The sequence below is a fragment of the Planococcus citri genome, chromosome 2, assembly GCF_950023065.1.
Source record: "Planococcus citri chromosome 2, ihPlaCitr1.1, whole genome shotgun sequence".
Taxonomy (NCBI): domain Eukaryota; kingdom Metazoa; phylum Arthropoda; class Insecta; order Hemiptera; family Pseudococcidae; genus Planococcus; species Planococcus citri.
In genome coordinates, this window is record NC_088678.1 from 74,477,728 (window position 1) to 74,490,991 (window position 13,264).

General features: G+C 34.1%; 1 protein-coding gene and 1 long non-coding RNA gene across 4 annotated transcripts; one reads left to right on the forward strand and one right to left on the reverse strand.

Moving 5' to 3' along the window:
* Nucleotides 1-664: 664 nt before the first annotated feature.
* LOC135837704 (uncharacterized) lies at nucleotides 665-2,498 on the reverse strand. Of its 3 annotated transcripts, none has more exons than XM_065353072.1 (6): nucleotides 2,108-2,498; nucleotides 1,845-1,995; nucleotides 1,697-1,750; nucleotides 1,464-1,610; nucleotides 1,301-1,389; nucleotides 665-1,215 (listed from the first exon to the last, which is right to left on the reverse strand). In XM_065353072.1, the coding sequence occupies exons 1-5, from the start codon at nucleotides 2,171-2,173 to the stop codon at nucleotides 1,316-1,318; spliced, it is 492 nt and encodes a 163-aa protein (XP_065209144.1). In that variant the 5' UTR covers nucleotides 2,174-2,498; the 3' UTR covers nucleotides 665-1,215; nucleotides 1,301-1,315. The 3 variants fall into 3 exon arrangements, with proteins under 3 accessions (XP_065209144.1, XP_065209143.1, XP_065209145.1); XM_065353071.1 differs by having other exon boundaries at nucleotides 1,312-1,389; nucleotides 2,108-2,485; XM_065353073.1 differs by having other exon boundaries at nucleotides 1,312-1,389; nucleotides 2,085-2,483.
* A 4,300-nt stretch (nucleotides 2,499-6,798) lies between these two features.
* Nucleotides 6,799-10,989, forward strand: LOC135837706 (uncharacterized). Its single transcript, XR_010557243.1, has 3 exons — nucleotides 6,799-6,976; nucleotides 7,040-7,228; nucleotides 7,690-10,989. It is a non-coding gene; the product is annotated as an uncharacterized LOC135837706 (long non-coding RNA).
* The last annotated feature ends 2,275 nt before the right edge of the window (nucleotides 10,990-13,264 follow it).

Genomic DNA, 13,264 nt, shown 5'->3' on the forward strand with positions numbered 1-13,264 from the left:
GAAACATTTGCGAAGAATCCCACTGAACACGAATGTGAAATTACATATGGTGAGTCTGTCCTCCCCCCCAAAAAGTTAAACCCTTCTGAAGGTCACAATTCGAAGAGTTGGGTTCCCCAAAAATTGAACTTTTTGTGAAAAATGCTTCATCATAATTCTCTTCCTGATCATGGCGTAAATAGTGCTATACATAATTGGGTAAACATTTTTTCACAAAAAATATAGATCTAGTTTTTGGGCAACCCCCCCCCCTCAATGTGGCACTTAGAAGAGTCCAACTGCAAATCTAACTTCACATTCGTGTTCAGTGGGTTCGATTCATATGAAAACGATACCATACTATCAATCTTCGATCGCTCCAAAATTGGAGGAGGGGCTGCCTACGGGTCCAAAATTGGGTTTTCAAGATGGTGTAAATCCGCATTCTGTCCAAATTTGGCAAAATTCACCTAAAAGGTTCGTTTTGATGTAGAACCATTTCAAAAAAATGTTAATGTGGGGGAATAATAAGGCTGACCAAAAAAACATGTTGTTGATTTTTTCACTGTATTACTGTTGATCCCCTCTCCTCTCTTTCCGAAACTGTTGTGACCCTAACATTTCTGTTAAGTGGTATGTTTTGAGGACGATTTAATCCGAGGTGAAATAAAACCATCAATTTTCTACAAAAACTTCATTATTATTTAGGTATATAATTTAACAAAACTGATCCACAGGTGGACAGACCTACGATCCTGAACGCAAAACACAATAATTTGTTCCAATGAAATGGTATGTTTTGGTGACGATTTCACCAAAGCATACCGATTCATTGAAACAAATGGTTGTGTTTTGTGTTGAAGGTCGTAGGTCTGTCCTTATGGTGGTGAAAAACGTAGGCTATTTGCTATTACAATACCAATACCTACCTACGTCTCTTTCAGTAGATCCAGTTTTATCACTGAAACATTTATGCGTAAGGTCTCCGGGTATCTCCGTGGACCGCTGCAGAAAATGATGCGGAGCAAATTGTGATTTCTTTGATTAAAAAAAATCATAACTTGCTCTACTATAAAGCTTGTCATAGATGTCGTCCTTCCCACAATGATTCCGGAGTGCGTTTATATACTTGTACTACTCGTACTTATAGGTCTTATTCCACTGGCTATAGTTGATGTAAAACTGATCATTTGAATAGAGAAAAAATGTAGATATTTCGGGGACAAACCTAAAAACCTGAAACAAAGTGAATAAATTCATTATTAAAACAGGTACCACCTTAGAACGTTTATTTCAAGAACTTTCATAAAATGGAATGTACGGTATAGGTACCCTTCTAGTTCTTCATCCTTGTACCTTCTTCATCGCGTGTAGATTTTTTCGTGGTTTCGTCCGAATTTGCGATCACAGCTAAAACAAAATGCAAGTTTGCATCTGAATATTCCAGCGTAATCATTCGAACTATCCCATATGTATTTACTTACGTTCGACCATGTATTTCAAAAAGGAATGCTCCTTTTGAAGCTCCTTGATTTGATCCCGCATATTTTTTAAGCTCCACGGTTCACCATGTTTTTGTACGAATTCTTTAAAAGCCAATTCTCTTTCTATCTCATTTGGCGGCATAATATCTAAATTTAAACGAATACATATTTATAAAGCATCAATCAGAAGTAAGAGTAGGTCTAGGTACTCTTCTAGTTGTTCATCCTTGTACCTTCTTTGTTGCGTATAGATTTTTCCGTGGTTTCGTCCAAATTTTCGATCACGGCTAAAACAAAATGCATTCTTTGATCTTTGCAATTTTGCATCTAAATTCCAGCGCAATAATTTGAACTATGTATCTCATATTTATATTTACTTACGTTCGGCCATGTATTTCAAAAATGCTTTTTCTTTTTTAAGTTCTTCGTTTTGATCCGCCAAATTTTTCAACGACCACGGTTCACCATGTTTTTGTAGGAATTCTTTAAAAGCTAATTCTCTTTCCATCTCGTCTGGCGTTATCATAGGTATCTAAATTTAAGTAAACGAATATTCATTATAAAGCATCAATCAGAAATAGGTAAGAATATTTACAAATTACAAATGTGAAAATTACGTACACCTAATTATTGCGGATGCTTACCCAATCCATTGATACTCCAACTGGATATAACAAAATTATTAAACGTATTCTGTAAGAACTGAGCATCTCTTTGAACTTGAATGATAGTTTATCAATTGAATGAATAGGTACTACGAAATTGTAAAACCAAAGCTTGAATTAATAATAAAAAATAATAAAAAAAACTATCCTCGATGAGCTAAGCTATCGCTTTTATAGGTAAGTATAGGGTCCTAGAATGTGAGTGTGGGTTGAATATTCTTAGGCTATAGGTGGTTCAAAGAAATTTCAATTAGAAGTGGAACCTAACTTGAGATAAATAGGTACCTACTGTAAGAGATACTCGTATATGTATAAGTATTAATAAATGCAGATTATCAAGATGAGATGTTCGTGCCATTTACTTGATAAATAACTGAAATTATTCCGAGAGAAATGAATACCTACCTCTAGATCTCAATAACTTCATCGTACATTTTGATTTTTGAACCTGTGATAATTTTTAAAATTCGCTGGCGTTGAAAAGTTGGTATCATGTTATATATCGATACCTTGATCGTGAATTTGATAACATATTCACCGAAAAGTATCATGGCATTCTAAGATATCGAGTATCACGCATCCCTGATTTTTAAAAATTTTCGTTTCATTTTCGAATTGAAGTTACTTTGATATCACATTCGATCAATGTATATATTTTGAAATGTTGAAATTTTTCTAATCCGGCAAAATACAGCAGGAATAATTGCGACCCCCTCTCTCCTTGATCCTCTAGGACAACTTTTTTCTTAAATGGAACTTTCTTAGGAACATTTTAAAGCAAACCTGTCAAAAAAAAAGTTGGCCTTGATAACAAGATGACGGCCATTTTGAATAACAGGTCAGCCGAATCGTCGATTTTGCTTTTCAACATGTACATAGATAACTCGCACGAAATTTTTTGAACTGAACCCAGCTAGATCGAAAGAGCATGCAAAAATTCATCCAGGGACGTAGCGAAGTGGTTTTGCTGGGGGGGGCAAAGATCCTTAGATTCCCAACTTATTCGACTGAAAATTCCCAAGTTGGTAGATGAAAAAAGAGGTATTCAAGTTACAAGTAGTGAGGGGATTGTATCACGACATTTTGTAGCCAAAAAATTGTAACTTTGCCGACTATAATCAAAATTTTAACGTGCTGAAAATTTTGAAAAGCCAGTGGTTCTGTTCTGAAAGAAATGAAAAATTTGAATTTTTTATAAGCTTCGAATATTTTGAGTACTTCTGGAATTTTTCTGTTCAATTTTCACATTCTTAAAATTTCTGAAAAGAGCATTTTGAATGGCCCGAGCGAAGCGAGGGCAAAAGTTTTGGAAAATCTATGATTTGAAAAGTAGAATAACATCAATTTTAATGAAAGAATTCGGTTTTTCTAATCTCAACATTTTTCAAATTCAATCATAGATTTTTAAAAATATTGTAACTTTGTAGATGAGAATCAATTTGGGCCGAGCGAAGCGAGGCCGAAAGCTTTAAAAAGTTTGAAGTTTGCAAAGTAGAACAACATAAATTTTAGTGTAAGAATTCGGTTTTTCTGATCTCAACTTTCTTTTAATTTTATCAATGGTTTTGTGAAATTCTTAGTGTGAAAAAATGAACTAAATTGGCCCGATTGAAGCAATGGCAAAAGTTTTGGAAAATATGTGACTTGAAATGGAAAAGTAGAACATCAATTTTAATAAAAGAATCCAGTTTTTCTGGTCTCAATATTTTTCAAATTCAATCATACGTTTCTTGAAATCGTAACTTAGTAGAAGAGAATCAAATTGGCACCAGCGAATCGAGGCTAAAAGCTTTGGAAAAATTGTAATTCATCAAATTTAAAGAAAAAATTCAGTTTTTCTGATCTCAACTTTTTAAGAAATTTATCAATAGTTTCTTGAAATTTTCAAGCGTGAAAAAAAAAACAAATTGGCCCGAGCGAAGCGAGGGTAAAAGATTTTCAAAATTTGTAATTTCAAGGAGCAAAACAGTTGTAATGTTGATGTGAAAAGGTACAACAGTTTTGCCCGAGCAAAGCGAGGGCAGAAATTTTTGAAAAAAATGTGAATTTTAGTTGGGAAAATCATAGATTTAGAAGCTGGTTTGGCTTCAAAAGTTGGGAAAGTTTTTAAGTTTGATGTCTTTCTAGTGATGAAGTGCATTTTTTGATTTTTGGCGAATTTTTGAAAATCAAATTTATATCTACCAAAAATGAGGGGAAAAATCAAAATTTCGCGAAATGGACCTAGAAAGCTGAAATTTATTGGCATAATATCCTACGAGGGGTGTCTGGGAAATTAGTTACATTTCGCTCTTACGTGGCGAGAAATGTACCTACAGGGATCATAAACACACGACTGGAAAGGTTGAACTTTTAGCTTTAAAATGATATGTTTACGATCGTGATAATTATGATAAATAGAAGTTGGTGAAATTTTGGTTTGAAATGAGGTCCAAAAAGATCTCGGGTCAAGAGAGTAAAAAGTAGGAACTTTCATGCAGTGCTCGCTCTAGCGGCAAGACTAGTTCACTTATTGAGTAGCTTGTGCACCCAACTTGTAGCCTGAAGTTTCAGGAACACATTGGTATACTTAACTTTTCTGCATAACTTGTGGAAAAAAAAGTTAAATGAACTGAAAGCGACTGAATAAAAAGTCATGTTGGTGGAAATTTTTGAATTTTTTTCATGAGAATGTTCTCTTGGTCGCTTCAGAGCCATTTAAAATTTTTTCTGTAGGTCGTATAGAAAAGTTGAGTACACCAATGTGTTCCTGAGACTTCAGGCTAAAAGTTAAGCACAAAAGTTACTCAATAAGTGAATTAGTCTCGCCGCTAGAGCGAGCACTGCATGAATGTTTCTCTAGGTTTACTCTCGGGACCCGATATCTTTTCATTGCCCATTCCAAATCAAAATAGCTGAAACTTCAACGTTTTCAGTCGTGTATTTACGATCCCTGTAGGTACATTTCTCTTCACGTGGGAGCTAGAGGGAGCACTGCATGAAAGTTCCTACTTTTTACTCTCGTGACCCGAGATCTTTTTGGACCTCATTTCAAACCAAAATTTCACCAACTTCTATTTATCATATCACGATCGTAAACATATCATTTTAAAGCTAAAAGTTCAACCTTTCTAGTCGTGTGTTTATGATCCCTGTAGGTACATTTCTCGCCACGTAAGAGCGAAATGTGACTAATTTCCCGGACACCCCTCGTATTTTCGACTTGTCATTGCCAAATCGATCGTAAACGGTTATATCTAGAATGATCGAATCGAATCGAGTGAGTCATTCGCGAACGTTTTGATCAAAACGTCATCAATGCATTTGTAATTGATTCATAAATTATCCGATCAAATCGAGTAAATCGTTCGTGAATGATTCAGTCCAAAATGATCAAATCATTCGCGAACGAATCAACTGAGATCGAATGAATTGTTCTGTGAAAATAGGAACAGATCTGATGATAAATCTTTGAACGGTCTTATGGATGGAACTATCGTAAGTGAATCATTCGCGAACGATTAGATCAATTCTTTGTTAATGATTAGAATAATTTTGATCTGCTCATATTTCGTATCATTGATTCGGAATTCATCAGTTTGAATCGTTCGCGAATGAATCATTTCGAAATGAGCAAATCGTTCGCGACCAAATTGACTTGAACTGAACAAGTTTCTCTAAGAAAATGTAATCAGATGATAACCTTATTATGATAGACCCTACAATGGTCAAATTGAATCGAGTACATCATTCGCGAACGATTTACAAATATTTTATCATTTTAATGTAGTTCATTCATAAATTATCCAATTTTTGGTCAATTCTTTGTCGATGATTTGATCAATTCGTATTTTTTGTGTGATTGATTGAAAACTCATCTGATGAATCGTTCGCAAGTGAATCACTACAAAATGAACGAATAATGTGTGAACGAGTTCACTTGAACTGAATAAGTTGTTCTGAGAAAATCTAATTAGATGAGACGATCTCGTATAATAGACCATGAAATGATCTAATCGAATCGAATGAATCATTCGCGAACGATGTGATCAAAATTCGGTCAATTCTTTGATCAATTCGTGTAATTAAATTCATAAAATGTACGAAAAAATTGAGTGAATTTTTCGCGAATAAATTTATCTGAAATAACCGAACTGTTTAGAGCAGTTATGGAGCCTCCAGCAGATTTTTGAAACTGGAAATTTCCACAAAATTTCATCAAATGAAGTTGGAAATCTGAAACTCACACTGCACTTCAATTTAAACACGCTTTTGAGTCGTCTGCTGGCGAGTTCAAGTCATTTCGAGGTCTCCAGCGACTTTTTGAAAATTCTTGGAGCCTCCAGTAGATTTTTGAAATTTGAAATTTCTAAAAAATGTCATCAAAATGTATTTAATGAGCTCAAATTTTTATCAACAAATTCTCCATATGACATTTTACAGTTTTTTTTCCAAATTTGAGCTTCCCGAAAATATCTTACACTGATTTTTTTCTCTGAGATGAGATAAAATTTGAGTAACAAATTCCGAAAAATATAGATAATTTCACTTCCGCCATACGAACATATGTACCTCTACGTATCTGTAAGTAGGTACCTACATACATGTACCAAATGATCCGTCATATATTAATATTGAACATTCCGCTTCCGATGATAAGATAACTTCTGATCAAGTTACCATATCTTCTGTTCAAAAAAACAGAATCGTCTTGGAATTTCGTTAATTTGAGATTTACTGCAGACGAGTATCCAACAATAGCACGGTCCAGCAATTTGTTTGCACCCCACGTCAACTATAGATACGAGAATTCATCTTCTTTGGTACTTTGAGTGTTGTTCTGCTCCAGTCCAATCTACCTAGAGAAAGGTATGCTTATGCTAAGTACCTATGAGTAGTTAGCTCACCATATTAAGCTTATTTGTTTTTCAGCTGATTTAAAAAAATTCGAACTAGATGACTGCAGGATGACAAATCATCCTATCATGAACCAAAAGGAAGGACTGGAATGCAAAAAATTTAATTAAATCAAAACGGAATTAGAAAATTATTCACAAAGTTGTCTTTCGAACAACGAATGTGTATTTGAACACGTCCATAAGAAGAATGTACAATCTATAGGTAAGAATTAACGTTATTGTTAACACGTACGTAGGTTATTAGGGCGAATCGTGACAAAAAAATGTTGAAAGATTTTAACCAAAATTAACAGGAAATATTTGAAAAGAGAAAATTGTCAATAATACGAATTTACCCAAAAATACGTAGGTGATTTGCAAATTTTCAACCACTGAATATGTATCTAGAATCGGGGCGTTGCATTTTGATGACTATTGTCTAGATCAACACAGAATCTCAAATACTATTTTTTTCAGACTAGGCCATTTTTCCTAAAACAGGTTGGGTAGGGGGCAGATTCTAGAGAATAAAAGCCACGATTCTTTCAAAAATGCTCCCTCTTTCAGGATAATAAATGCGTAGGTGCATCACACACGTGGCAATCAGGAGATTATTGGTTTATGATCTTTTTTAACTTGAAAGTATGTGCAATGTTTTTATACCAACATCTTGAAAATTTACAGAAACATTGGGGACGTTGTTTTGCGGTGTCCAATTCTTCTTTATGAGCTCCGAATTTTAGATTTAAAGGAAAAGAAGAGAGCAGAGAAGATGAATTATCAAACCAAGCGACAGAATAAGGGAGTAGAGCATACGCTACGACGCAAAACTTAAGAGCAGTGATTTATCACGTTAGATAAGTTATGTAATAATAATCGTGTCATACAGATGGAACTCCATTGATTGATGGAATTCTGCAGAATACCTCAAGCTTATTTGCTGCTAATTTGTGAACATGTTTCGAAGTTGTAAGTTGTGAAATCAAGTATCTTTTATCTACATATTTTATAGGCGAGTCATACTCATCAATGAATATGATTCACCGATAAAATTGGACAGTGAAAAAAATCTACAGAATTAAACTACAAACAAAAAAAAATCAACGTTTGAAAAAAAAACTGACAAGAGTTGAGTTAGAACAAATGGTGAAATGCAGAACAAGACAACTATAGGATTGTGCTGCCACATACTCATCGTATAGGGTATGATCGTACCTGGGAACTAAATTATTGACAGTTAAATTAGGCAGCGAAAAAATCTACAGTCTTCAGCACCGAGCGCAACGAATCACAAATATAAAACATTAACTGGAAAAAACCCTTGACTAAATTTGAGTTGGAATAAATGGAGGACAACTATAGGACTCTGTATGAAACTTTCCGCTAATGAGCTTTGGACTTCATTTATGTACGCTAACCATTTCGGATATGATTGCATTCTAACCTATTATCTAACATGTTGAGGAGCATTGAAACAAACTTATCAGCAATTTTTATCATTGTATCATACTCTTGTGTACTCATACCTGCTTATTAGTGGTTGGAATTGGACAGTGAAAAAATCTACAGTCTTCAGCCTCAAGAAGAATTAATAAAGAAACCTACAAAAACCAACTTTGTAAGAAAAGTGCTGATTGGAATAAAATTGAAGAAGAAATTCAAATATCCATTGGGGGGAAAAAATTTCAGAGGAATAGTTCTTCAAGTAACTGAGATCGGAACGGAACGGAACGGATGATTAATTCAGAGGCGAGAACAAACTGCGACACTGACCCAACAACAACAACAATAGATACTAAGCTAGGTGGAATATACAGTACACAATGCTTTCATATTCAATCCTGATCTTGAAAGTTGAAACGTCTGAATTTTTGTATTTTTAAATTTTTCTAATTGTAGGTAGATGTTTTTTTTATGTGCTCGATATTTTCATCGAACAAAAGTTAGTTTGTCCTCAAAAATAATTTCAGAATGGGTCGCCCTAAAAAAAAAAAAACATTTTTTTTTTTTAGGGCGACCTGTATTGAAATTATTTTTAAGAACAAACTAACTTTGTTTCATGAAAATATTGAGCACATAAAAAATAGGTACCTATACCTAAATCGAAACTAGGTGAATAAACTGCCTGTGAATGTGTAGTAGGAATGTTTTTTTTTTGTTAGATTCGCAACACGCGCGTTACGATTCTGCTCTTTGTACTTTATGATAACATGAGAAAAAACCAATAGATCTATAAAATTAAGTAGACTTAATTTTCGTTCACAACTTTCCAACATCTTGTCAAACCTTAAAAAAAAAGAAGACGAGAAAATGACCAGTTTGACATTCCAATACTTTAAAAAAGCAATAAACTGCGTGATAAACTTTCAAAAATAGTTTTCAGACATTTTGTCAGATTTTGAAACTTAAAAATAATCCCCATCAATAGAATTTGACTACTAAAGGTAAGTAGAAAACACATCTTTGATTTAAATTACGAGTAGTTTACCTTGTGAAAGAGACTTATCCCGATACAGATAACTTTTTTAGTAAATAACAGATGATTTTTGGTGAATTGAGTTACTGAAAGCTACAACTACAAGTAACTTCATAATAATCTTTGGTAAATGGCTATCAATTTTCAAAAAATCAGTTCACCAACAGTTTTTGGTAAATTACTGGTAATTTCTAATAGATTACGGATCATTTCTGGTAAATTATTTAATTTTTTTATTTTTATATACAATTTACCTAGGTCTCTCCAACAGCCAGAACCCCAGAAGCCAATTACAGGAGAGACTGATTATAACTAAGGGGGAATAGAAACTACGAGTGCATATCGTTTTATAAACTGAAAAAAATATAAAAATACAAAATAAGGAAGTGAAGTGCAAAAAATAAAATAAAATAGAAAAAAACGGAAACAGAAAAAAGATACTAAAAACAAAATATAAGTTAACATTTTTAAATGGTGATCTATTCAGAGGAGAAAAAAAAACAAAACAAACTAGTAAAAAATCCAAATATCAAGATGGCTCACAAGTAACCCCCAATGCGCCCATGCCCATGTTTCCATGTCCCCCTCACCATGCTACCCATACTAAAAATATCAGCATCTGCACATCTACAGAGAAAAGTGTCTGAGATGCACATGTGTATAGTATAATTGCTCAAGGAGAATATTTTTTTTGTCTAGAATGGATTTTTGGGGCCCAGAAATTAATTTTTCCCTAAAGCTTACTGTCATTTATATTACAATGGATAACATCATATAGGAACATCAATGTGATTATTTCTCTTATTTTTCCAACAGTGAATAACTTTGCCACACCAATTAGGCAATTACCAACAAAGAAGTGAAGTCTGCAATCAAATTGTCCAAAAACAGGAAGGCTGCCGGTATGGATAACAGATTAAACACTTCAGACAAAAGGCAATAAATTGGATCCAAAAAGAGTTTAATGCCTGTACAGAAAACTCAAGACTGCCAAGACTATGGCAACAGGCACATGTTATTGCTTTACAGAAACCAGGTAAAGATGCAAATGATCCAAAGAGATACAGGCCCATCTCCCTTCCATGCGGTGTCACCTACCTTATACAAGATTTTTGAAAAAATAATTTTGAATTGCATGGCTGATGATATGGATGAGGGACTGATCAGATAGCAGAATGGATTTAGACCAGGCAAACGAACAAACAAATGTACAAATGCACAATTGCAAGAATCAAGAAAGCACAACCACACAATTGCACAACTGAAAGATTGCACAACTGCATGGTAGCACAACTGCACAATTGCACAACTGCACAATTACACAACTGCACAACTGCACAATTGCACAATTGCACAATTGCACAACTGCACGATTGCACAACTGCAAGATTGCACAACTGCATGGTAGCCAGGAATGAAAACCAATATGAAAAAAAATATCGGTTATTTTTTTAGCGGTTATTTTTTTTAAAATTTTTTATTATGGTTACAGTTAAGGGTTATGGTTATGACCCAAAAAAATGAAGGTTATGGTTAAAAATAAAGGTTACAGTTTTTATTCATTTATCAAAAATTAATTGCACTTCAATGTCAAAAAAGGGCGCCTGCAGCCAAAAAAACGAAAAAATGCAATTTCAGCCATTTTTTGAGTTTGAAGAAAATTTTAGACAAATTGAGCCCTTTTTTCTCAAAAATCGTAATAAATGTCATATTTTACACCAGAAAAATGAGATTTTTACTCAAAAAAATAACAGTTATGTATTTAACCAAAACGAAAAAATGAATTGGTTAAGGTTATGGTTAAAAAATATCAAATCAATAATTTTGGTTATGGTTACGGTTACGGTTACAGTTTTTGCCTCATTTTAGCAGTTAAAATTCATTTCAGTTAAAAATTTCAGTTACGGTTTTCATCCCTGATGGTGCCTCAACTGCATGATTGCACAACCACACAATTACACAACCACATGATTGCACGATTGCACGATTGCATGACCGCACGATTGCACGACCACACGATTGCACGACTGCACGATTGCACGACTGCATGATTGCACGACTGCACGATCACACGACTGCACGATCGCACGCCAGCACAACTGCACGATTGCACAATTGCACGACTGCACAATTGCACAACTGCACGATTGCACAACTGCACGATTGCACGACTGCACGATTGCACGACTGCACAATCGCATGATCGCACGACTGCACGATCGCACAACTGCACGATCGCACGACTGCACGATCACACGAATGCACAATAGCACAACTGCATGATTGCACGAACGATTACTAGTAATCTCTGGTAAATTACAGGGTGTTTTGGACAAATTGCAGGTTGTTCTTTGCTGGTAAAGTACTGGTAATTTTAGGTAAATTACTGGTAATTTCATGTAAATTACTGGTAATTTCATGTAAATTACTGGTAATTTCATGTAAATTACTGGTAATTTCATGTAAATTACTGGTAATTTCAGGTAAGTTACAGGTAATTTGAGGTAAAATACATGGCATTTTGGACAAATTACAGGTAGTTTCTTGCTGGTAAATTACTAGTTATTTTAGGTAAATTTCTGGTAAGTTTAAGTAAATTACTGGTAATTTCAGGTAAATTTCACAGGGTTTCTGGGAAATTAGGGATAATTTCTGGTAAATTACCAGTAATACCTTACAAATTACTGCTATTTTCTAGCCAGTCAATGTTTTGGTAATTTCTGGTTTATTACTAGTATTTTTTGATAGGTAACCTAAACAACATTGCAATTCTTGGTAAATAATTACTTTTGGTGTAATGGTAATTTTTGGTAATTTACTGGTATTGAAAATTTCATTTTAGAACAAAAAATGAGCAAAATCTTGAATTTGAAGAATACTTTATGTACCTGAAAAATTAATTTTGGAAGGGATGATGGAAACTTCATGAAAAATAAAACTATCAAACTATGCTATTAAAAAAGTCTCCTGTGGATATTTTTTGCAAAAAAAATCCACCACGAGTGAAAAACGTTTTTAAAAAACATTGTTTGTTCACAAAACGAAACATGTTATTGACCTCAACTTTCAAAAATGACCACTTCTTACCTATTTTAGATTTTTTTGTTGAAAGAACTGTTTTAGAAAAACCTTTTCCAAATAACTTTTTTGAAGACGAGTTTTTGAGGGCTGGTGGGAGGGGGCGCGGGAAGGGACGGGGAGACTTCTACATAGAGACAGAGAGACCGTGTGGGAAAATGCTGTATGTTTGAAAAAAAATTATCATCGGTTGAGGGAGATGGTGCGTTTTGTCTATTCTTTCAACAGACTGAAAACACGTGGCAAACAAATTCTGAACATTGTTCCTTGTCATAAAAATTTTGAAAGTTCCAGTTCGATAAGTTGATTTTATTAATCTAAAAGTTGACAAAAAATGAACTTTGACGTTCAACTGAATAATTGGAAATCAATGTTCCTTTATCGAGATTGTTCCTTCAATAAACCACCCCCCCCCCGTTTGATTTTATTTCTGTAGAGTAGAGTCGAGAAGAGCATGTCTATAGTATACTAGCCTCTTTATTTAGGTACTTACAAACTCCCCCCCCCCCCAAAAAAAACAAAAGTTGTTTTTTTCGTTAAAAAAATCGAAAACATTCCAACATTGAAACTTGCTCTCGATTCAACTAAATCAGCTTTTGAATTTTACCTTCAACTACATGTGCCCGAATTTTAACAAAATCGACCTTCAAACCAGCATCCGAATGTATTGCAAAACATCTCGGTTATATTTTCCCTTAGCCATAA